Source organism: Mobula hypostoma, chromosome 3 (assembly GCF_963921235.1).
Source record: "Mobula hypostoma chromosome 3, sMobHyp1.1, whole genome shotgun sequence".
NCBI classification, from domain to species: Eukaryota; Metazoa; Chordata; class Chondrichthyes; order Myliobatiformes; family Myliobatidae; genus Mobula; species Mobula hypostoma.
In genome coordinates, this window is record NC_086099.1 from 53775565 (window position 1) to 53800575 (window position 25011).

Genomic DNA, 25011 nt, shown 5'->3' on the forward strand with positions numbered 1-25011 from the left:
AGCGGAAGTTAGAGAAGTCGATGTTCATGCCATCAGGTTGGAGGCTACCCAGACGGAATATAAGGTGTTGTTCCTCCAACCTGAGTGTGGCTTCATCTTTACAGTAGAGGAGGCCGTGGATAGACATGTCAGAATGGGAATGGGATGTGGAATTAAAATATGTTGCCACTGGGAGATCCTGCTTTCTCTGGCGGACAGAGCGTAGGTATTCAGCAAAGCGGTCTCCCAGTCTGCGTAGGGTCTCACCAATATATAGAAGGCCACATCGGGAGCATCGGACGCAGTATATCACCCCAGTCGACTCACAGGTGAAGTGTCGCCTCACCTGGAAGGACTGTTTGGGGCCCTGAATGGTGGTGAGGGAGGAAGTGTAAGGGCATGTGTAGCACTTGTTCCGCTTACACGGACAAGTGCCAGGAGGGAGATCAGTGGGGAGGGATGGGGGGGACAAATGGACAAGGGATTCGTATAGGGAGCGATCCCTGCAGAAAGCAGAGGGGGGGAGGGAAAGATGTGCTTAGTGGTGGGATCCTGTTGGAGGTGGCGGAAGTTACGCAGAATAATATGTTGGACCCGGAGGCTGGTGGGGTGGTAGGTGAGGACCAGGGGAACCCTATTCCTAGTGTGGTGGCGGGAGGATGGAGTGAGAGCAGATGTGCATGAAGTGGGGGAGATGCGTTTGAGAGCAGAGTTGATACCGTATGGGTCCTAGCTATGCCTGCCTTTTTGTTGGCTTTGTGGAACAATCTATGTTCCGTGCCTATTCTGGTATCTGTTCCCACTTTTCCTTCGCTACATCGACGACTGCATTGGCGCTGCTTCCTGCACGCATGCTGAGCTCGTTGACTTTATTAACTTTGCTTCCAGCTTTCACCCTGCCCTCAAGTTTACCTGGTCCATTTCCGACACCTCCCTCCCCTTTCTAGATCTTTCTATCTCTGTCTCTGGAGACAGCTTATCCACTGATATCTACTATAAGCCTACTGACTCTCACAGCTATCTGGACTATTCCTCTTCTCACCCTATCTCTTGCAAAACGCCATCCCCTTCTCGCAATTCCTCCGTCTCCGCCGCATCTGCTCTCAGGATGAGGCTTTTCATTCCAGGACGAGGGAGATGTCTTCCTTTTTTAAAGAAAGGGGCTTCCCTTCCTCCACTATCAACTCTGCTCTTAAACGCATCTCCCCCATTTCACGCACATCTGCTCTCACTCCATCCTCCCGCCACCCCACTAGGAATAGGGTTCCCCTGGTCCTCACCTACCAACCCACCAGCCTCCGGGTCCAACATATTATTCTGCGTAACTTCCGCCACCTCCAACGGGATCCCACCACTAAGCACATCTTTCCCTCCCCCCCCGCCCCTGCTTTCCGCAGGGATCGCTCCCTACACGACTCCCTTGTCCATTCGTCCCCCCCATCCCTCCCCACTGATCTCCCTCCTGGCACTTATCCTTGTAAGCGGAACAAGTGCTACACATGCCCTTACACTTCCTCCCTTACCACCATTCAGGGCCCCAAACAGTCCTTCCAGGTGAGGTGACACTTCACCTGTGAGTCGGCTGGGGTGATATACTGTGTCCAGTGCTCCCGATGTAGCCTTCTATATATTGGCGAGACCCGACTCAGACTGGGAGACCGCTTTGCTGAACACCTACGCTCTGTCCACCAGAGAAAGCAGGATCTCCCAGTAGCCACACATTTTAATTCCACATCCCATTCCCATTCTGACATGTCTATCCATGGCCTCCTCTACTGTAAAGATGAAGCCACACTCAGGTTGGAGGAACAACACTTTATTCCGTCTGGGTAGCCTCCAACCTGATGGCATGAACATCAACTTTTCTAACTTCCACTAATGCCCCACCTCCCCCTCGTACCCCATTTGTTACTTATTTATATACACACATTCTTTCTCTCACTCTCCTTTTTCTCCCTCTGTCCCTCTGAATATACCCCTTGCCCATCCTTTGGGTTCCGCCCCCCCCCCGTCTTTCTCCCTGGATCTCCTGTCCCATGATCCTCTCATATCCCCTTTGCCAATCACCTGTCCAGCTCTTGGCTCCATCCCTCCCCCTCCTGTCTTCTCCTATCATTTTGGATCTCCCCCCTCCCCCTCCCACTTTCAAATCTCTTACTAGCTCTTCCTTCAGTTAGTCCTGACGAAGGGTCTCGGCCTGAAACGTCAACTGTACCTCTTCCTAGAGATGCTGCCTGGCCTGCTGCGTTCACCAGCAACTTTGATGTGTTTTGCTTGAATTTCCAGCATCTGCAGATTTCCTGTTGTTTGACCAAGTTCAGGAAGTTATTTCCCCTCAACATCAGGCTCTTGAACCATAGGGTTCAACTTCAGCTTCACTCTACTTCACTCGCCCCATCACTGAACTGTTCCTACAACCTATGGACTCACTTACAAGGGCTCTTCATCTCATGTTTTTGATATTTATTGCATGTTTATTTATTATTATTATTATTATTATTTCATTTTTTTCTTTTGTATTTGTAGAGTTTGCTTTCTTTTGCACATTTGTTGTTTGTCTGCTCTTTAGGGTTCTGTCTTTCATGGACCCGATTATGTTTGTTGGATTTATTGAGTATGCGGGCAAGAAAATGAATCTCAGTATTGTATATCAGGACATAAATGTACTTTGATAATAAATTTACTTTGAACATATAGAAAGTGGCTAATCAGCGAATCCTGATGGAGAGTTCAGGTATAAGCTATCGTAATGGAGCAATTTGCCTGGATTGGGGAGCATGCCTTATGAGGATAGGTTGACTGATCTCTGCTTTTTCTCCTTGGAGTGGCGGAGGATGAGAGGTGACCTGACAGAGGTGTACAAGATAATGACAGGCATTGATTTTGTGGATAGTCAGAGTCTTTCCCCTAGGGCTGAAATGGCTAACACGAGAGGGCACAGTTTTAAGGTGCTTGGGAGTAGGTACAGAGGAGATGTCAGGGGTAAGTTTTTTATGCAGAGAGTGGTGAGTGCGTGGAATGGGCTGCCGGCGACGGTGGTGGAGGTGGATACAATAGGGTCTGTTAAGAGACTCCTGGTTAGGTACATGGAGCTTAGAAAAATAGAGGGCTATGGGTAACCCTAGGTAACTTCTAAAATAGGTACATGTTCGACACAGCATTGTGGGCTGAAGGGCCTGTATTGTGCTGTAGGTTTTCTATATTTCTAATTTTTAAAAAATATTTTGTTTTCCAATAACCTGACTTCACCTTGCCCTTTCCAGATGCAGCCACCTGGATGGTGACCCCCGGGAGGTTTCACCAGTCATTGATCAGTTTTTTGACTGTGTGTGGCAGCTGATGGAACAATTTCCGTGTGCCTTTGAGTTCAATGAGAGATTTCTGGTGCACATTCATCATCACGTCTATTCCTGCCAGTTTGGCAACTTTATTTGCAACAACAGTAAAGAGAGCAAAGAGCAGAGGTAAGATGAATTTTAAAACTTGAAAAGGAAAAGAAAGCTTGCATATGTTGAATATCTGATAGTTTTTTAAAAAACAGATACTGCTGGGAATACTCAACAGGAATTGGGCCAGGCTTCATCTGTGCAGAGAGAAAGACAATGTTTCAGGTCAATGACCCATTGTCAGATCAGGAAAGACGAGAATCATGCAGCTTACACATTCCTTATTATGCCACGCACTTGTCCTGCTGGTCTTCAGATGGTGAGGGCTTGTATATAACAGCACTATAACACTATGGTCACTATAGCTGTGTAGAACAAATGTATGATTGTTGAGATACCAAGGGTGATTCTCCATTGGGATGCTAATATGAATTAGGTGAGTGGGGCTTGTAATTGAATTCACCAGTCTGAATCCACAAAGGTACAGCAGTGTAGCCAGATAACTGTGGGATGTATACCTGTGTACTTTTCTCAGTAGGTTTTGGCATGTGCCTGATACTCTGACGTCCAATTGATCAAGAACCCATTAACCTCTGTTTTAAGTTTACCCAGTGACGTGGCCTCCACAGCTTTCTGTGGTAATGAATTTCACAGATTCACCACCCTCTGGTGAAAGAAATTCCTCCTCATCTCTGTACTAAAGGGCTGTGCCCTTCGGCCTTTGATCCTGGACTGTGTCACTATTGGAAACATCCACTCTATCTAGCACTTTCAATATTCAGTTGATTTCAATAAGGCACCCCCCTGCCCCCATTCTTCTAAACTCCAGTGAGTACGGGCCCAGATCCATTTATTCTTAGGATCATTCTCATAAACCTCCTTTGGACACTCTCCAATGCCAGCACCACTTTTCATAGATATGGGACTGAAAACTGCTCACAATACTCCAAATATGGTCTGACTATTGCCTTATTAAGCCTGAACATTACAACCTTGGCTTTTATGTTCTAGTCTTTTGGAAATGAAATGCATTTGACTTCCTTACTACTGACTGACCTGCAAGTTACCCTTTAGGGAATCCTGCACAAGGACTCCCAAATCACTTGCACCTCCTATTTCTGAATTCATTCCCTATTTAGAAATGTGTCAATGCTTTTATTCCTTCTACCAATGTGCATGACTATACGCTTCCTAACAATGTATTCCATCTGCCCATGATGTTTACATGCAATACAAAATGTTGAAGAGGCTGACAGCTTTTGAAAGGTGTCATCCTCTTTCAATGCAATGTTTATGGATACAACATTAAATTCCAGCTTAGATTATGTGTTTAACTCTTGACATTATGGTTTAAACTCCTGATATAAAAACAATCATTTTTCTAAATCAGCAAAACAAATGCAGAAAATAGTTGGATATTATTTTTCCATAAAAATAATAATCCAAATTTTTCCATAAAGCAATTAATTACATTAAAAGGAATTATTAAAACCAGCGTAGTCCTATACTGAGTTTTGCATTGGTAGGCAAATGGTGTGAAATAGAACATTTTTCTTTGATCACATTTTCCAATGGTGATTGGAATTTTCGATAGGCAATTCATAATTTTGTAGTTGGAAAATGTTATCATCTCTCTGGTAGTTGGTGAAGGATTTTAATAATTAAATTAGAATAGAGAGATTATTTAAAGGAGTTGGGCTGCTGGAGACTGGCAAACAAATTAAGTTGCCTTTCTGGGCAATGAGCACTGCAGAAATGGAAGTCAAATTCCCACTTGTTCTTAATTCTCTTGGCTTATCTAGGATGAAATTAATCAAAAACTTTTAAATGTAAGTTCTGCAAAATTTTTATGTTCTTTGAATTTTAAATGAGCACGCTAGTTTGCAAAGATTTTTGAAGTACACTCTTTGTGCACTTCACTAATCTAACAAGGACATAAAACGTTGTACCATTAGTTAAATTACTAAGAAATTGATTAATGTGCATTAATAAAACAAGTGGTTTGCTATAGATTATTTTGTTGTTTTCACTGAAGTCTGGAAAGGGAAGAAATCTACCATCATTACCCAGTGTGACCAGTATATGACTCCATACAGACCTGTGCAATTAACTCCACTGAAATGGCCAACTAAGCCACTCTCATTAAGAGGGAATTAGACATACCTGGCAGTATTAATTGTCAGCCTCTTTAGTTATGTCACATCCTGTGACCAAATACATTTTTTTAAAAAAGGTTTGGTTGCTTTAAAGTGGAGAATGGAACACGTTGAAAATCCAAAATTTTGTTAAAAAGCTGACTTTCAACTGTGATAATAAGGCCGTGTTATGTTACCCTACAATTCAGTAGCTTTGTCACATTTTTGCTTTTCATTTGCAGATTTGTGATTAGGCAATTGAATTTCTGTGAAATTTAAAGCCTAACCTAATCAGTGCAATTGCAAATGCATGTTTTTTTTATTTCAAAATATACTTTATTCAAATATAAATATATACAATAAACCATTCAATAACTTTTCATCCTTTACATACGTTTCCATTATAGTCAGTACATATCCGTATTTATAGCCACCCACGTGGCACTCCAGTAGTTCAGCTTACCATATCATTGTTGAGGGGTATACTCCCCGCCCACCGACCCCTCCCACTCCCACGGGTGGAGAAACCTATACCGTGGTCCTTCCCCACCGGGCCCTTGCGGTGGCTGCACGAGTTTCAGTGCGTCCCTCAGCACGTACTCCTGCAGCCGAGAATGTGCCAGTCGGCAGCATTCTCCCACGGACATCTCCATGTACTGGTAGATCATCAAGTTTCGGGCCGACCAAAGAGCGTCTTTCACCGAGTTGATGATCTGCCAGCAGCACCGGATGTTTGTCTCCGTGTGCGTCCCCAGGAACAGCCCGTAGATCAGAGAGTCCTCTGTTACGCAGCTGCTGGGGGTAAAACATGACACTAGCCCGTCCATCCTCCTCCACACCCTCTTTGCAAACTGGCAGTGTGCAAAGAGGTGGGTCACAGAATCCTCCTCACTGCAGTCCTCCCTTGGGTAGTGGGGTGCGGAGATGACGTTCCGGGCGTACAGGAGGGCTCTGACTGGGAGGGCCCCTCTCACCGCCAGCCAGGCGAGGTCTTGGTGCCTGTTGGTGAGATCTGGCGATAAGGCATTTTGCCAGATGAACTGGACAGTCTGCTCAGGGAACCACCCCACTGTGTCCATCACGTCCTTCTGCTGCAGTGCCTGCAGGACACTACGTGCCGACCACTGCCTGATGGCCCTGTGGTCAAAGGTGTTCTCCTGGAAGAACTTTGCTACGTAGGACAGGTATGCCGGCAACGACCAGCTGACTGGGGCGTTGCGCGGGAGTGGGGCCAGACCCATCCTTCGTAGCCAGGGCGACAGGTAGAACCTGGGCACATAGTGGTACTTGGTGCCCACATACCTGGGTTCTACACACAACCTGATGCAGCCACATACGAAGCTGGCCATCAGGGTGAGGGCCACGTTGGGGATGTTCTTGCCGCCGTTGTCCAGGGACTTGTGCATGATGGTCCGTCTCACCCGCTCCATCTTGGATCCCCAGACAAATCTTAAAATACATGTTGGTCCACTTCATAAAATATGCAAAATTGGAAACTTTATCCCTGAGTTTGGCAAACTATACAAATGAGCTAACTCTACCCACCTTTTTAATTTTGTAATAGTAAGGTGACAGAAGTTGAGTTGTTGGTATCAAATGGCTTTTAACATGCTGTGTATATTTTTAACTGTGGAATCAACCTACAGTTGGTTCCAGATAATTCTTCTCTCATCTGCATTGAGAGAAATTATGCCTATCAATATTCATTATCAACCAAATTGTGTTTTTTTTAAAAATTCTAGCTCCCTCTAGTGGCAGTAGTTTCTAGTACAAATAAGGATTCATGAGATAGGGATAAAATTTTACCTTTCGTTATTTTGGGGTTAGACCTGAGGGGGTGAAAGAATGACGAGAACCCCTTCTAGTTTACCTCTGGATGGTCTTCATCTCAAATTTCTGACTTTGACTAGAAATTTTTTTTTTGCCCATGATGACCATAGCTGAGATGGTAAACTCGCAAACTGATCTCTGGATATTTTAATTTTTACTCCGGTGAGACACCAATGAGTTTGTGCAGACATCTCTAATACAAACATGCTGCAGATCATCATGTGGTAATTTAATAAAATTTGTATTTACAGGTAGAATCACTGTAACAACTTGCTCTTACTGAAGGGACATGTATTTAGTCATGTTGTAATTTTTTGCTTTTTCAACAGGATTCAGGAGAAAACTCATTCACTCTGGGCTCATCTGTGGAAGAGTTGTGCGGATTACAAAAATCCGTTGTATAGACAAAATCACAGTCAAACTCAAGGAGTTCTGAGGCCACAGACAGCTCCATCTAACTTCAGGTTGATGCATTGGCGTTACATTTCATTATTATCTTGCCTCAGCATCTTCGAGGACAGATTAGAAAGGGGAACCCTTGCATTGATATTGTTTTGTAATATCTTTAAACTGCTTCAAAACACTTGATAGTGAATGAATTGTTGTTGAATTACTTGTGTTTTGAAAGAAAATGCTCCAGATGATATGTGCACAACAATGTCCTAGAAACAGCAGAAACAGTCAGAAATGCAAGTATTCATAATGAGATTTATTGTATCCATTCAGATGTGTCTTGTGTTTCATTTCTAATTAGAACAGTCACCTAAGAAGCACCAAACTAAAGTTGCAGTCTAGATTGCTTGTTTAAATTCTGAACTGTGAGTCAAGTTTTTCACATGGTATGGTTAATAATGCTTAGTCATCTCTATTTGAATTTCCAGCATCTGCAGAATTCCTCGTGTTTATAGTCATCTCTATCATAGTTTCTGTAACACTAACCCTTCTTTAGGTAACTGGGTACATTTTCTCATTTATTGCATTTTCTAATTTTTTTGCTCCTGGAAGATTCTGCCCAAATTGCTCATTACTAATAAGACATCGATGACCACATTATTAACGTCATTTTTTAGCCCTTTTTACCGAGTGACTCCTCTTGATATTGTCAATAAATGTTGTGAAATTGTAGAACTTTAGAGATAATTTTCATTCATTCCTCAGTGAACTGATAGTTTCACAAATGAATATTTCATTGTCAATATAATCCAAAAAATACAAATACAAAATAAAAAATCACCATACATCTTTTCATTCACACATAGAACAGCCTTGTAGGGAATTTATCCTGGTATTCCTGGTACTGAGACCAAGTTTGATATTTGTAGATGGTTTCATGACCACAAATTTCCCCATTTCGTCTTAAAGTTATCACTGAATTTAGGAAAACCGAACATGATTATATTTGGATTCATCAGTTAGCTATCCTGGATAAAACAGGCATTAATAGAATATTGGAAAAGGCAAGCATGAAGTATGGAAGTAAGAATATGAAGTAAGAATAGGAAATATGTCAAAGATGAATTTATTATGCACAAGTACTTGCACGAGTGTAATGAAAAACTTACTTTCGGTAGCAGCACAAGCACATTGCATCAGATACATAGCATTCACAACAAAAGCATAAATTAAACATATGCAAGAAAGAACATTAGAACAAAAAAGAGCCACTTATAATGCAAAGTAGTCATAGTACTGCTACACTGAGATGGTTGTTAGAGTTACAGAGACATAGAAAAGTACAGCATAGAAACAGGCCCTTCAGCACATTTAATCCGTGCCGAACCATTTAAACTGCCTACTCCCTTCGACCTGCACTGGGACCATACCCCTGCATATCTCTACCATCCATGGGCCTATCCAAACTTCTCTTAAACGTTGAAATTGAGCTTGCATGCACCACATCCGCTGGCAGCTCATTCCACACTTTTGTTTGGTTGTGAGGGTTGGTTCAAGAACCAGATAGCTGAAGGGAAGTAGCTGTTCTTGAATCTGGTGGTGTGGGAATTCAGGCTTCTGTACCTCCTGCCCAGTGACAACTGTGAAAAGATGGCATGGCCTGGAAGGTAGAGAACTTGGATGATAGATGTTGCCTTCCTCAGGCTGCACTTCGTATAGGTACTACCTATGTATGGAAGATTTAGTGCAATTTAGTATAATCATACTTTTTTTTAACAAATAATTGCTCCAACTCAATTTCTTATCTACAGACTTCTGCAAAAAATTGCTTTAGAATCCTAAAAAAAACTGAAAATACTAGAAACTCTCAGGAGGTCAAATAGTGTCTGTGGAAAGAAGGAACCAAGATTAACATTTCAGTTTTGAGACCCATCACCAGAACTGGAATGTAATTCTTCTCCTTCCACAGATGCTGTGTGACCACCCCACCCCCTCACCCCCCCACCCCCGGATGCTTCCGAAATGATCTGTTTTTACTTCAAAATTTCAGCATTTGCTGGGGAATTTTTAAAAAAAAATCTCATTTTAGAACACTTTCTTAATCATTTCCTAAGTCAAATGGTAAACTTTGTCTCAATTAATTTTTTTGCATTTGGAAATACTAATTACAAAGCTCTGTTTCACTCAGATTTTGGAGGAGTATGTACAACCGGTTTGAAAAGGGAATGCATCCTCGACAGTCCGTTACAGAGTTTTTGATGGCTGTGAAAGAGGAAACCCAGCAGCTGGAGGAGGAACTTGAAATGTTGGAGGAGGTACTTTTTTAAATTAATAAATGACCATGGGAGTTTGTGGTTAAGATAGTGAAATAAAAAAAATAAAGAGAATGTAACTACGGAGTTGGTCAGCAGGTCAGAGATGTTCCATGAAAGTCAGGGTTGGATTTGTTCTTATTTTAAGTAAGTGTATGATCAGCAGTTATGAAATGAACAATAGTGGAAATTACTGATGGCACCATGTAAGTGCCAATGATATTGAAATATTGCTGGGGGATTGTGATAGATGAGCAGGAGGTTTTCAATATAATCCAAAAGGTATTTAATCCTAAAAAAAGGCAATATCAGTATCTATGTTTGCCCCTTTTAATGTAAATACAGTTCTTGCTGGTTAAAAGGAGCTAGTCGCTCTGGGAATTCAGTTAAATAGATATTATTCATGTGTAAATCTCCATATCTGAGCAATTGCTGGAGCTTCAAAAAAATTTGAAATACACCTTAAATGATGGTGTAAAAATGAAGCAAGTCACCTAGTCCCTCAAACTTTCCAGGAATCATTTAGATAGCCACTGGTCAATAACTTAACACACTCTGCTTACCTTGATTCTATAACCGTCAATGATCTTGACCAATAAAAATCTACTAATCACAGCACTGGAATTTTCCATTGGTCGAGCTTCATTAGTCATAGGGTGAGTTGATCTTAACTTCTGATATCCTTTGCATTCTGGAAGTGCCCATGAACAGCCCAGCCCTAATTTTGTAACAGCTTTTTTCTCAGGTCTATTCTATTCATTATTATAAGAGTTTGATTAGATTATAATGTTATATACTCACAGGAATGCAGTTAAAACCTAGGCAGCCTTTACTGATAGTTTAACCCAGGAGTCTGAACCCACGGTCCATGGACTCCTCGGATAGGATAATGGCATAAAAAAGGTTGGGAGCCCCTGGCTGAACCCTTTTAACCATTGTGCTGATGATGCAACACACCATCACTCCAGAACCATGTGTGTACACGGTGGATTCCGGTTAATTGTGCTATCGGTTAATCGGGGCAACCACTTATTTGGGAGAACTCTTAAAGAACAAAAACTAGATCAAGAAAGTAGCCGGGATTCCCTTCATTTATTTGGGACACTATGTAGCTTAATTGGGGCAAGAGACTGTTACCAAACAGTTTCTAATTAGCATCAGTTACGTGCATTTGTGTGACCATTAAACACTTAGAGCGATCTGTTTTAAATAGCATTAGTTGTGTGTGCTTGTGTTCACAAAGCAGTGATTTTTGCCACTGATAGTTGACGAGAAGTAAGCAGTAAGGGAATTCGCTACTGTTTTTGTTCATTGTCGTTTCAAACCTTCAGGCTTGGAGATGCCAGAAATGGCCAAGAGAGAAAATGAAATAATTTCACTGCTTTAACAAATTAGAAATTACAAAGGAATTGATAATCATCTTGAATGTTACAATAAAAATGAAGATTTGGAGGATGCAATAGTCTAAAGAATTGTATGAAGGCAGTCCATTATCTGCACTAGATGTCTGCGCTGATTTCGTTCATTTACAGTCAATCAAAAGAACAGGGCAGATGAGTTCCCCTGATAACCATTATGAACTATTACACTATTTTACAGTATTGTAGAAATATTGGTAGTGTTCCAATTTGTTCTGTATTTCATTTAAATACATACTCATTTAAACAGTAGTCTTACACAAGGTACTGTGGGTCAGCTGTGGGTGCAGCATATTAATGATAATGATATAGTTGGGATCACAGAGATATGGCTCCAGGGTGACCAGGGATGGGAGCTCAACGTTCAGGAATATTCAATATTCAGTAGGGATAGACATGAAGGAAGGGGAGGTGGGGTGGCGTTGCTGGTTAAAGAAGAGATTAACGCAATAGAAAGGAAGGACATAAGCCTGGAAGATGTGGAATCGATATGGGTAGAGCTGCGTAACACTAAGGGGCAGAAGACGCTGGTGGGAGTTGTGTACAGGCCACCTAACAGTAGTAGTGAGGTCGGAGATGGTATTAAACAGGAAATTAGAAATGTGTGCAATAAAGGAACAGCAGTTATAATGAGTGACTTCAATCTACATGTAGATTGGGTGAACCAAATTGGTAAAGGTGCTGAGGAAGAGGACTTCTTGGAATGTATGCGGGATGGTTTTTTGAACCAACATGTCGAGGAACCAACTAGAGAGCAGGCTATTCTGGACTGGGTTTTGAGCAATGAGGAAGGGTTAGTTAGCGATCTTGTCGTGAGAGGCCCCTTGGGTAAGAGTGACCATAATATGGTGGAATTCTTCATTAAGATGGAGAGTGACATAGTTAATTCAGAAACAAAGGTTCTGAACTTAAAGAGGGGTAACTTTGAAGGTATGAGACGTGAATTAGCTAAGATAGACTGGCAAATGACACTTAAAGGATTGACGGTGGATATGCAATGGCAAGCATTTAAAGGTTGCATGGATGAACTACAACAATTGTTCATCCCAGATTGGCAAAAGAATAAATCAAGGAAGGTAGTGCACCCGTGGCTGACAAGAGAAATTAGGGATAGTATCAATTCCAAAGAAGAAGCATACAAATTAGCCAGAGAAAGTGGCTCACCTGAGGACTGGGAGAAATTCAGATTTCAGCAGAGGAGGACAAAGGGCTTAATTAGGAAGGGGAAAAAAGATCGAGAGAAAACTGGCAGGGAACATAAAAACGGACTGTAAAAGCTTTTATAGATATGTAAAAAGGAAAAGACTGGTAAAGACAAATGTAGGTCCCCTGCAGACAGAAACAGGTGAATTGATTATGGGGAGCAAGGACATGGCAGACCAATTGAATAATTACTTTGGTTCTGTCTTCACTAAGGAGGACATAAATAATCTTTCAGAAATAGTAGGGGACAGAGGGTCCAGTGAGATGGAGGAACTGAGCGAAATACATGTTAGTAGGGAAGTGGTGTTAGGTAAATTGAAGGGATTGAAGTCAGATAAATCCCCAGGGCCAGATGGTCTGCATCCTAGAGTGCTTAAGGAAGTAGCCCAAGAAATAGTGGATGCATTAGTGATAATTTTTCAAAACTCGTTAGATTCTGGACTAGTTCCTGAGGATTGGAGGGTGGCTAATGTAACCCCACTTTTTAAAAAATGAGGGAGGAGAAACCGGGGAATTATAGACCGGTTAGCCTAACGTCGGTGGTGGGGAAACTGCTGGAGTCAGTTATCAAGGATGTGATAACAGCACATTTGGAAAGCGGTGAAATGATCGGACAAAGTCAGCATGGATTTGTGAAAGGAAAATCATGTCTGACGAATCTCATAGAATTTTTTGAGGATGTAACTAGTAGAGTGGATAGGGGAGAACCAGTGGATGTGGTATATTTGGATCTTCAAAAGGCTTTTGACAAGGTCCCACACAGGAGATTAGTGTGCAAACTTAAAGCACACGGTATTGGGGGTAAGGTATTGGTGTGGGTGGAGAATTGGTTAGCAGACAGGAAGCAAAGAGTGGGAATAAACGGGACCTTTTCAGAATGGCAGGCGGTGACTAGTGGGGTACCGCAAAGCTCAGTGCTGGGCCCCCGGTTGTTTACAATATATATTAATGACTTGGATGAGGGAATTGAATGCAGCATCTCCAAGTTTGCGGATGACACGAACCTGGGTGGCAGTGTTAGCTGTGAGGAGGATGCTAAGAGGATGCAGGGTGACTTGGATAGGTTGGGTGAGTGGGCAAATTCATGGCAGATGCAATTTAATGTGGATAAATGTGAAGTTATCCACTTTGGTGGCAAAAATAGGAAAACAGATTATTATCTGAATGGTGGCCGATTAGGAAAAGGGGAGGTGCAACGAGACCTGGGTGTCATTATACACCAGTCATTGAAAGTGGGCATGCAGGTACAGCAGGCGGTGAAAAAGGCGAATGGTATGCTGGCATTTATAGCGAGAGGATTCGAGTACAGGAGCAGGGAGGTACTACTGCAGTTGTACAAGGCCTTGGTGAGACCACACCTGGAGTATTGTGTGCAGTTTTGGTCCCCTAATCTGAGGAAAGACATCCTTGCCATAGAGGGAGTACAAAGAAGATTCACCAGATTGATTCCTGGGATGGCAGGACTTTCATATGAAGAAAGACTGGATGAACTGGGCTTGTACTCGTTGGAATTTAGAAGATTGAGGGGGGATCTGATTGAAACGTATAAAATCCTAAAGGGATTGGACAGGCTAGATGCAGGAAGATTGTTCCCGATGTTGGGGAAGTCCAGAATGAGGGGCCACAGTTTGAGGATAGAGGGGAAGCCTTTTAGGACCGAGATTAGGAAAAACTTCTTTGCACAGAGAGTGGTGAATCTGTGGAATTCTCTGCCACAGGAAACAGTTGAGGCCAGTTCATTGGCTATATTTAAGAGGGAGTTAGATATGGCCCTTGTGGCTACGGGGGTCAGGGGGTATGGAGGGAAGGCTGGGGTAGGGTTCTGAGTTGGATGATCAGCCATGATGATAATAAATGGCGGTGCAGGCTCGAAGGGCGGAATGGCCTACTCCTGCACCTATTTTCTATGTTTCTATATAATAGGGATGCACCTTGGCAAGTTAGGTGTAAAGAGACAGTAGACCGCTAAGGACAAGACCCTTGACAGTGTTGATGAGCAGAGGGATCTTGGAGTCCAAGTCCCAGTTCATAGCCCCCTGAATGTGGCTACACAGGTTGGTAGGGTGGTTCGAGGCTGCATGGCATGCTTTGCCTTTATTAGTTGAGGCACTGAATTCAAAAGTTAGGAAGTTATAAAAATTAGTTTTATAATACTCTAGTTAGGCCACATGTGGATGATTGTATACAGTTGTGGTTGCCCCATAACAGGAAGGATATTGAGGCATTGGAGAGGATGCAGAAGAGGCTTATCAGGATGCTGCATGGATTTGAGGCCATGTGTTAGTTGGATAAACCAGATGTTTTCTCTGGAGTGGCGGAGGCAGAGGGGAGATCTGATAGAGGTTTATAAGATTCTGGGAGGTATTGATAGAGTAGACAGTATCTTTTTTCTTCTCGGGGTTAAAATGTCTAATATCAGACAGCATGCCTTTAAGGTGAGAGGGGTAATTTCAAAGATGTGGAGGACAATTTTTTAAACACAGAGCGGTGGTTGCCTGGAATACACTTCTTGCAGTGGTGGTAGACACAGAAATATTAGAGACTTTTAAACTTCATTTAGATATGTGAGGAATATTTAAGGATATAGACATTGTGTAGGCAGAGGGGATTAGTTAGGTTGCCCATTTCATGACTAATTTAATTGGATAGCCACAACCTTGTGGGCTGAAGGGGCTGTTCCAGTGCTGTACTATTTTGTTCTACTCACTATTGATCAGGATCTTAGTTGGCCACATTCACACAGTGGCAACAAGAGAAGGTCAAATATTGGCCATCCTCAATGACAAGGGAAGCAGGGATAGGAGATCACCACTTGCAGGTTTTTCTTCAAAGTTAGATGTCATCCTGCCATGCTGTAGTATCACCATTCCCTTCTTACCAAAGCATTGTGGGAATAATGACACCAGCAGGACTAGGTGGCTCACTAACACCACCTTTATGACAGCTGGAGACGAACCATCCCCTGCAAGGCCCACGTCCGAAAATGTGAGTTTAAAACAGATGCCAGTTCCTTTATCCTTTGCCAAACATATCCCACCGTTCCCGTAAAAGTCTGTCTCCTGTAAACATGCTATTCCCTTTACTCAGTTTCTTCATCACTGCAGCACCTGATCCCAGGATGTGGGTTTCCTTTCTAGGGCATCAGAGATGCCTTCCTCCTCTAAAGAACGGAGTTTCCTTTCCTTCACTATTGATGCTGCTGTCACCCACATCTCCTCCATTTCCCGAACATCTGTGCTAACCCCATCTTCTTGCTTCATTAACAGTGATGGTTCCTGTTGTCCTTACCTACCATCCTCTGAGGCTCCGCATCTAACACATCATCCTCCATGACTTCCATCATCTCCAAAGGGATCGTACCACTAAACACAACTTTGCTCTCTCTCTGTCCCCCCCATCTCCTTTGCTCTTCACAGTGATCGCTCCCTCCATGACTCCCTTGTCTATTTGTCCCTCCTCACAAATCTCCCTCTTCGCACTTAGCCCTGCAAGCTGCCCATTCACCTCCTCCCTCACCTCCATCAGGGCCTCAAACAGTCCTTCCAGGTGTAGCAGCACTTATCCTGCAAATCTGCTGGGGTTGTTTACTGTGTCCGGTGCTCCCGATACGGCCTCCTCTACATTGGTGAGACGTCATAAATAGGGGGACTGCTTCGTCGAGCATCTCTGCTCCAGCTGCCAAAAGCGGAACAGTCCGGTGGCCAAACATTTTAAATCCGATTCCGATTCCCATTCTGACATGGCTTTCTCTTGTGCCAAGATGGAGGTCCGGTGGTCAAACATTTTAAATCTGATTCCCATTCCCATTCTGACATGGCCTTGTGCCAAGATAAGGCCACCCTCAGGGCAGAGGAACAACACCTTATATTCCCTCTGGGTAGCCTCCAACCAGATTGCATGAATTTTGATTTCACCTTTAGTTAAAATTCCCTCCCCTCTTCTATTCCCCAATCTGGCCTTTTACCTCTTCTCACCTGCCTATCACTTCTCCCTAGGTCCCCTCCTCCTTCCCTTTCTCCCATGGTTCACTCTCCCTTCCTATCAGAATCCTTCTTCTCCAGCTGTTACTTTTCCCACCGACTTGGCTTCACCTATCATCTTCTAACAAGCCTCCTTCCCTTCCCCTCCCCTCCCCTCACTTATTGATTCTGGCTTCTTCCCCCTTACTTTTCAGCCCTGAAGAAGGGTCTTGTTCTGAAACATCGACTGTTTATTCATTTCCATAGATGCTGCCTGACCTGCTGAGTTCCTCCAGCATTTTGTGTGTGTTTGCTTTGGATTTCCACTCCCTTGTGCTTATGCCCCACTGTACCTTTTCCAAATTCCACTACCTTCGTCTTCTGATGGGGAAATACAATGCCATATCGGTGTTGTACTTTCAAATCCCTGAATGGGAATAGTCATTGGCCTTCCCTTCCCAAGTACAGCTTGCAATTGGCTGTGCCATCTAACTGTAACATCTTTGAAAGATTTACCTCTATTGAACAATATCAAGAAAGCAACGATTTAGTACTTTTAATGTAGGTAAGACTCCCAAACTACAGCACAAGTAGAAAGTAAACGACAGAGGGTACCATGGAACCAGGAAGGATGTCCCACAGCTGCTCAATAGAATAGGATATATGTGCTCAATCTTGACAAAGAGTGCATTAAATGGAAGGATAATGCTTTTTATATTGAAAATTAGGGTAAACATCTTAGTAGGATAGGTTCAGGCAAAAGTAGAGAAAGATTTAAAAAGTATGAATTATTACCAAATATAGTTATCTGGCACTCATAAAACCAATGGAAAAACGGGGTATGCTCCTACACGAAGGGTCCTGACGAAGGGTCTTGGCCTGAAATGTCGACTGTACCTCTTCCTGCTGCATTCACCAGCAACTTTGATGTGTGTTGCTATGCTCCTACAATGTTTACTTAACATGCTGTAAAATTGTTCTTATTACTGTTGTAATTCCTGTGCTTCAATTTGAATAGCTGCTTAGTATTAAATACCATCTTTTTTTGACATGAAACTGATTATTTTAACAGAAATTACAACTTCAAGATAAATCCCATCTGAAGAAAAGAAGTGAGAAAACCAAGCGATCACAGAAGATGGAAATTTCAGTCTCTGATCAACCTATAGCCAACACCCCTCAGGATTATATTGACAATGGGAGACCATTCACTTCCTGTAGCCCTTCACAAGGACGTGAAGATTCAGAATCTATGATCCTAACACATAGCATGAAGCATTCAGACACTGATCTTTCTGCTAATAGTGACCAGGAATCAGGTGTCGCTGACTTGAACTGCAGATCACCAAGTGGGGGAGACTTCCTATCGAGTGAAGAAAACAGCAAAAACCTGTCAGAGTACCCTGAGGATGTTGCCTTTGCTGTTGCTTGAGATTCTAGTACAATTCGATTTTTAAAAAAAGACAGTTTGCAAAGAGAAGGTGTAAAATATCATGTGCCACTATATAGTATAAGGCACTTGTAGATTTTTAGTATCATTACAATTTATAGCTTCTAATCCCATCTTGTCTCAAAGCAAGTCGTAAACAAACCAGTTATTTTTGGTTGGAAGGAACAGAGAGCCCAGGCTGATTTTATTTTTCTCTCTCCAAATTTACTTATTCTTCCAGCTTCTATTTTATAAAGAGAGGAAATTGTTAAATTTACTTCATGGCCAAGGCCTATGCAAACTGTAAAGTTATGATCATTTTAAAAAACTTCTGCCAGGATTCTCAGTGAAGGCATGAGTCTGCAGATTCTGGAATATGGAGCCCGAAATAACGTGCTGGAGGAACTCAATGAGTGGAGTGGCATCTGTGGTTGGGGTGGGGGGAAGGAATGTACTGTGATGCAGGGTTTCGACCTGAAATGTCAATAATCCCTCCCCCTATCCCCTATACTGCTCTGTTCATGGAGTTAATCCAGTAATATGTTACGATTCTTCGTATTTCTTTTGCCAAATTGTTCTGGTGAGGTCAATAATGGAAGCCAAAGCATTTTCCTTGAGGTCAATTGCAAGCAGCAGAAGGTATGACCTACCTGTTCAACTAAATCTATAAACCATAGAACTTGTTCAGCATATGACTAATTTGTTTTGGATCTCAACAGTTCAACAGTTCTAAAGCTGTAAATGAAGTCACCATAGAAAACTGGTAGCTGACAAATTTTATTGAACCGTCTCCTTGCTGGCAAGGAAATAAAAACTTAAAACCAAATAACTTATGTTTTTACTTTAAAAGTAATTAGATAGAAATTCTCCAATTATAACAGAACCAACATAATTGAATATTTTTCTAGATTTTGTGTAACTATAGTCACAGAAGGAATCAAATGAAAGAATTAATTTATTGTAATCATAGAGCTATAATTTTTTAGGTATTGTTTGTGTACTTAATTAAAATCTTTGTTTCTTTATTGCACATTTTATTTTTTCCATAAAACTGGATTTATTAGAAATTGCAAAGTAACATTTTAAAGATTTAGGTAAATTTACAAAATGTAGCCAATGCTAAATGACCCAAAACCTAAGGTCATTTAAGTCCTCCTTGCCAGGAAAACAATGACTGGGTTGACTTAGTAGACGTGTCACAATTCAAAGGCATAGTCTAGTGAAGGAAGTCTGGCATCTTCTTTCCCTGTTTCAATATTTAGTTGATGTCTGTCATTTTGACCCTACCATCTCCAGCCTCTTACTCTCTTGTAGCCACCTTTGGACAAAAGATAGGGTTAAAAAGACTAACCCATTATGGATGCAAAATAGCTACCACTTTTTCATGAATAAAGTTACTTTCCAGCAAGTTTCACTATCAAATTGAAATGTTAATTATTAACTTATTGAATCAAATTAGTATACTTTAGTATTGCTCAAAGCAGATTTTTTTCCCCAAAAGTGCCGAGCATACGAGTACACTCACTTCCAGTTTCAAGCCGTTTGTCTACTTTTTCTATCTGCTACTTTTGAATCTTGAATCATGGACCCACAAAGAAATCTCAGCATGAATTAAGATTTGGTATAGTGTTGGGATCTTATTCCTTAAAATATCAAATATTTATGATTTCAGACAATCCTGCTGCATTTGCTTTCCTGTAAATAGAATGTTCAATGTTATTGTAAAAAACTGTGATATGCTTAATGTACTGAGTAATACAAAAGTGAAGTATATAATAAATTATGGCATTTCTATCCTTAATGTAAAAATAAATCCTTATGTAGGCAGTCTTACTTTGTATCAGAATGGAAACAATGAGAGATTCTGCTTCAGAAATTCTTAACTAAATTCTATAGATTACAACTGTTTCAAGGATATGACTGAATTTATGTGTAGGTATGGAATGCCACATCAATATTGAATTTCCAATTTGAAAACTTCACCTTAATAAACTTCACCAGTGAAAACTGTGCAAATATTTCATTAATAAAGCAGCCATTCAGTTATTATATACAATATTAAATATTTAATTCAAAATCTCAATCTACATATACAAATTTAACAGGAATAGAATATTGAAACTGAAAATATGAACAAATTTAGGTAATTTAGAAGCACAATTTAATACTGGAAATTGTAAATTTACAAATAATTTCAAAAGATTGTTAAATACATTTTCATGCAATTAATTTTACCATCTTGTCCAGTGCAGGAATCAGTCTGTCAATTATAAAGCTGTAGAGAGAGGAATAAAACCCATTGACAATGGCAGCACTGTCCAAGAGGTACAAATCTAATTCTTTAAAGATCACAAACATACATAATTTTGAAGTTATTGTTCCTAATAGGGAAGGGAGAAAATATGTAAAGAACACTGGACCAGAAGCTACATAATGTAGCAATCAAATAGTTACGCTAATGCCCCACCTCCCCCTTGTACCCCATCCATTATTTATTTATATACACATTCTTTTTCTCTCTCTCTTTCTCCCTCTGTCCCTCTCATTATACCCCTTGCCCATCCTCTGGGCTTTCCCCCCTCCTCCTTTTCTTTCTCCCTAGGCCTCCTGTCCCATGACCCTCTCATATCCCTTTTACCAATCAACTGTCCAGCTCTTGGCTCCATCCCTCCCCTTCCTGTCTTCTCCTATCATTTTGGTTCTCCCCCTCCCCCTGCAACTTTCAAATCTCTTACTAGCTCTCCTTTCAGTTAGTCCTCACAAAAGTTCTTGGCCTGAAACTTTGACTGCACCTCTTCCTAGAGATGCTGCCTGGCCTGCTGCATTCACAGCAACTTTTGTGTGAGTTTAATTATTTAGTTGTAAACAAATTAATATCTAAATAGAACAGGATTCTAGACAGCCTCTGGGTTCATTATTTATACATCTCATTTCATATTATTTTCGGAATAGTCAGTTTACAGTGAGTGAAACTTATTGAAGTGCAGATATACAGTGAAATGCCTTGTTTGCTTTAACCATCACATAGCCCAAGGGTGTGTGTAGGATGCTGGACGATGCTTGAAGAAACTGGTTGGAAGGTGTAGTTGTGCACTCCCTTGTACTCTCTTCCCTTGTTTTCATTCTTTGTCCTACAAAGAGGTCTAGATATTTTTAAAAAAACAGGGCTTTTATTATCCAAGTGGAACAAAGTAATTGAATAAATGCTTTTAAATGTCATAGGAGGATGTGCCAAAATATATTTGGAATAATCCCTTGCTGAAATTTACCAGCAGGTATCTGCTAATGTGCTCTTCCTAAACAGAGGGCATACTACAGCCTCTCAGAGTGCTCTGGAGACCACCCTTCACAGAAGTGGATGACTCCATGTGGCATATTCCTCTTGCCAATCTAGATCAGTATGTATTTGGCCTAATGAGATTTTACTAGAGCCAATTCAGGAATACGAGTATATTCTGCAGTTCAAAACGGCAATCAGCATTATGCTGTGCAAAAAGGACGCATGAGGGCTGACGATGCCCCAAGTTAGCATGTGAGGTTTGTGCGAGTCTGGTGTTTGCTAACTCGGTGGCCAGTGAGGTCTAGAGGGTGCTTTGCTGAATGTTGTGTGCATGCTGTGTTGGCACTGGAACATGTGGCCTGGCCCTAGCACATCCTTGGGTTGTGTTGATTGTTAATGCAAACAACGCATTTCATTGTATGTTTTGATGACGTGATAAATCTGAATCTTAGTGCTAGATGCCAGATATCTGTGCTTGTGAACTCTTTACAAAGTCTAATAAATGGGAAATCTGTAGCAGTTTGCATTTTCAATCTGGCTAAAACTGCTAAACTTACATTAGACTACCTAGTACAAATTCAGAGGGGTATTTGGGCAACTGAAGATTTTAATGAGTTAACTAAAGAGTTCGTATGTCATACTATTAATAATTTTATTTTAAAAATGTTAGCTAGGTTGTGTATTTTCTGAATGCTTATGAATATCAAAGCTATTCACAAACGTTCATAACAGCTTTGGCAACCGATGAACTCAGGGCAGAGTTTCACAGGAGTCCAGTTTTGAAGGTTGAGGGCTGCACAGGCAGGTAAATGCTATTGCAGGGGGCAGGGAATTAAATAATTTGAAGTCTTATGGGCTATATCCATTTAACTCAATTCTGTACAATACAGACTAGTGAGGCATTATGTAGTGCCATACTATGATGTTTAATATACAGAATAACCTTAGGCTAAACTTTGGTTTTGATTGGTATTTTAGTAGAGGCATCACTTACTGTTGTTTTTCCTTTATGCTGTATATTGATTTATATTAACAGTTTGAATACATCAAGTAGCATGTGATATTATCAAATACAGCAACAGTTCTCCATTCAAAAAGACAGTCTGAATTATCTTAATGAACTTGTAATATATTTTTTCCTTTTAAGATCCTCACCTATAGTGTGTGAAATTGCCCACGTTGTGTCATCAAATGCTGAAGCTTCTCTTCTTTAGCTCGCCTGCAATGACAAAGCTGAAGCAACAAAAACAATTTTATAATATATGAAAATGGTCAATTTATATAAGCATCCACATTCATGCTAGGCATTCTCAGAATAAACTAATCTTATGCAAGAATTGGTATATTAAACTGGGACCAGGATGCAATTCTACATTGCAATATTCAAATACTGTAAAAATGCAAATCCCAATGGTTTGGCATTTGGCTTACCATTAATGTTTCTCCGTTATCTTACACACACTGGGGCCCCAGTTTCCACACTCCCTTCTTAGCTGTGCTGGATTATTACATTAGATGGAATCCTTTCACCGTATATGTCAGATCTTCTATTGACGTCCTTCCACACCCACTCTACTAAACTGCTAACTATCTAACGTCCTTTCTGCCAGTTTAAAATATAAATAATTCCTTCTCTCCAGCCACTTTCTTCCAATGCAGCTAATTTCCTGATGCCTTTAGAGACACAATTTATACAAAACTGTGGCCAAGTATGGGCAAAAGGTTGATACTAATGGATAGAGTGGGATACTTTCATACTACCATGGTGTTGCACATCTGTCTTCTATATCTGAAAACCTTGTAGAACTCTCCATGCCTCTACCCCTTCAGCTCTGTAGGCCTTGATCTTGAGAATTTTATTCTTAAACTTCTTCTCTCGTTTCTTTTAAACCATCCTTACGTGGCTGAGTATCAAATTTTGTTGAATAAAGCTCCTGTGAAACATCTTGGCATGTTTCCTGTTATATAACACAAGTGCTTTTAAATTAAAAAAAAAAGCAAGTCTTAGGACATCACTACTTAATTAAATCAGCTGCTGCAGAACTGATCATCGTGATACAAAAATTTTGGCTAGCAAAATGATACCAAGCTGATCAGAAAAATGCTAGGATGAAAGCCCAGAGGATTTTTAATTTTCCTGTGAATTAATTTGCATTTCCAAACAACATATCCAAGTGATAAAGCAATCCATATACCCTCTGAAACAATTTAACATGCTTTCATTATAATGAAAGAAACAATAGGGAACACTTCATTTTAGAGAAAACATTGTAACATTAAAATAACTACTAGGTTTTTCTGAAAGAGCACAAGAGACACAAAGGTGTTCAGGCTGAAGAATTCATTAAAAGGACAGATGAGCCAGGTTAGGGTTGCTTCAGTTTGATTTAATTGAGGCGTAGGAAATGAAAAACATGAAGTACCCATTTCGTATAGCAGAGAAATAAATAACTAGTATGCAGGTATTTAAATTAATCAGTAAATAGATGAGAAGGAATTCCTGGAGGAAAGTTATTTCATTCAACAGATGGATGGAGTCTGAAATGCATGGTGGACAGGGTGGTGATGACAGAATCCTTCACCATATTCAAAATGAGAACTGAAAGGCCGGAACCCACAGGGCTATTGTCTGCAAACTGGATTTCAGAACTAAACCTATGCACATTTTCAGGACTCCTCCTGTGCCTCTAGTTTCTATGATCCTAAAAGCAGATTTTGGGTACAGGGAAAATTCTATGATTCTTTCTTACAAGAAACTTGATTGATGATCTCTGTGTTAAATGATCACACTTTGTAAAATGTTTGAAACTTCTCATAGTTGTCATGTTGCCTTTCTCATTCCACACCCACTTCCAACACCCAGTATGTGTTACTGGTTCCAATTCAAAAACTTGCTAGTTTAAGTGTAAAATGAATAATACCACAGGATCTGTCTTTCCTGCTCCTCTGCTTTGGAACGTCACAGTACAGTGCAATACATTAAAAATGCTATAATTACAATAATATACTGTATATAATAGAAATAAACAGTTAAAAGAGAGCACAATAGTGAGGTAATGTTCATGGGTTAATGGACCATTTAGAAACCTGGATGACACAGGAGAAAGAGCTGATCCTAAACCATTGATTGTGCATCTTCAGGCTCCTGTACCTGCACATTGATGGCAGCAAGGAAAAAAGGGCACATCCTGGATGGTGAGAGTCCTTCATGATGGAGCTGGCTGAGTTTTCAAACGCTTTCAGTTTTTACTGATCCTGTGTATTGGTGCTTCCTTATCAGACAATGATACAACCAGCCAGAATGCTGTCCACACTACATCTGTACAAATTTGCTAATCTTTGGTGACAAACCAAATCTCCTCAAATTCCGCATGAAATATAGCCTCTGACATGCCTTTGTAATCTCAGCAATATGTTTGGTCCAGGATAGATTTTATCTTCAGAGATGTTGATACACGGAAACTCGAAGCTGTTCACCCTTTTCACTGCTGACCTCTCGATGAGAACTGCTGTGCGATTTCTCAATTTCTCCTTCCGAACGTACACAATCATACTGATATTGATGTTATTACAATACCACTTAACCAGTTGATCTATCTCACCCCTGTATGCCACCTTGTCACTATCTGAGATTTTGCCAACAGCAGTCATGCTATCAGCGCATTTATAGATGCTATTTGAGCTGTG

The 25011-nt window shown here is 41.0% G+C and overlaps 2 protein-coding genes across 6 annotated transcripts in view; one reads left to right on the plus strand and one right to left on the minus strand.

The window, feature by feature from the left end:
• mtmr7b (myotubularin related protein 7b) overlaps nt 1–20066 on the plus strand; it is a 116214-nt gene extending 96148 nt beyond the window's left edge. For 2 of the 3 annotated variants that reach the window (XM_063043049.1, XM_063043048.1), the window contains exons 11-14: nt 3243–3443; nt 7660–7794; nt 9912–10038; nt 17688–20065. In XM_063043049.1, the coding sequence (XP_062899119.1) occupies nt 3243–3443; nt 7660–7794; nt 9912–10038; nt 17688–18047 (823 nt within the window). In that variant the 3' untranslated portion in view covers nt 18048–20065. Of the gene's footprint in view, nt 1–3242; nt 3444–7659; nt 7795–9911; nt 10039–17687 lie in introns of all 3 variants that reach the window. The other variant, XM_063043046.1, reaches the window with a different exon arrangement.
• Nucleotides 20067–20136: 70 nt separating this feature from the next.
• vps37a (VPS37A subunit of ESCRT-I) overlaps nt 20137–25011 on the minus strand; it is a 40780-nt gene continuing 35905 nt past the window's right edge. For all 3 annotated transcript variants that reach the window (XM_063043050.1, XM_063043052.1, XM_063043051.1), the window contains 2 exons: nt 22480–22557; nt 20137–20319 (listed from right to left, as the gene is read on the minus strand). In XM_063043050.1, coding sequence (XP_062899120.1) covers nt 22480–22557 — 78 coding nt within the window. In that variant the 3' untranslated portion in view covers nt 20137–20319. The remainder of the gene's footprint in view (nt 20320–22479; nt 22558–25011) is intronic.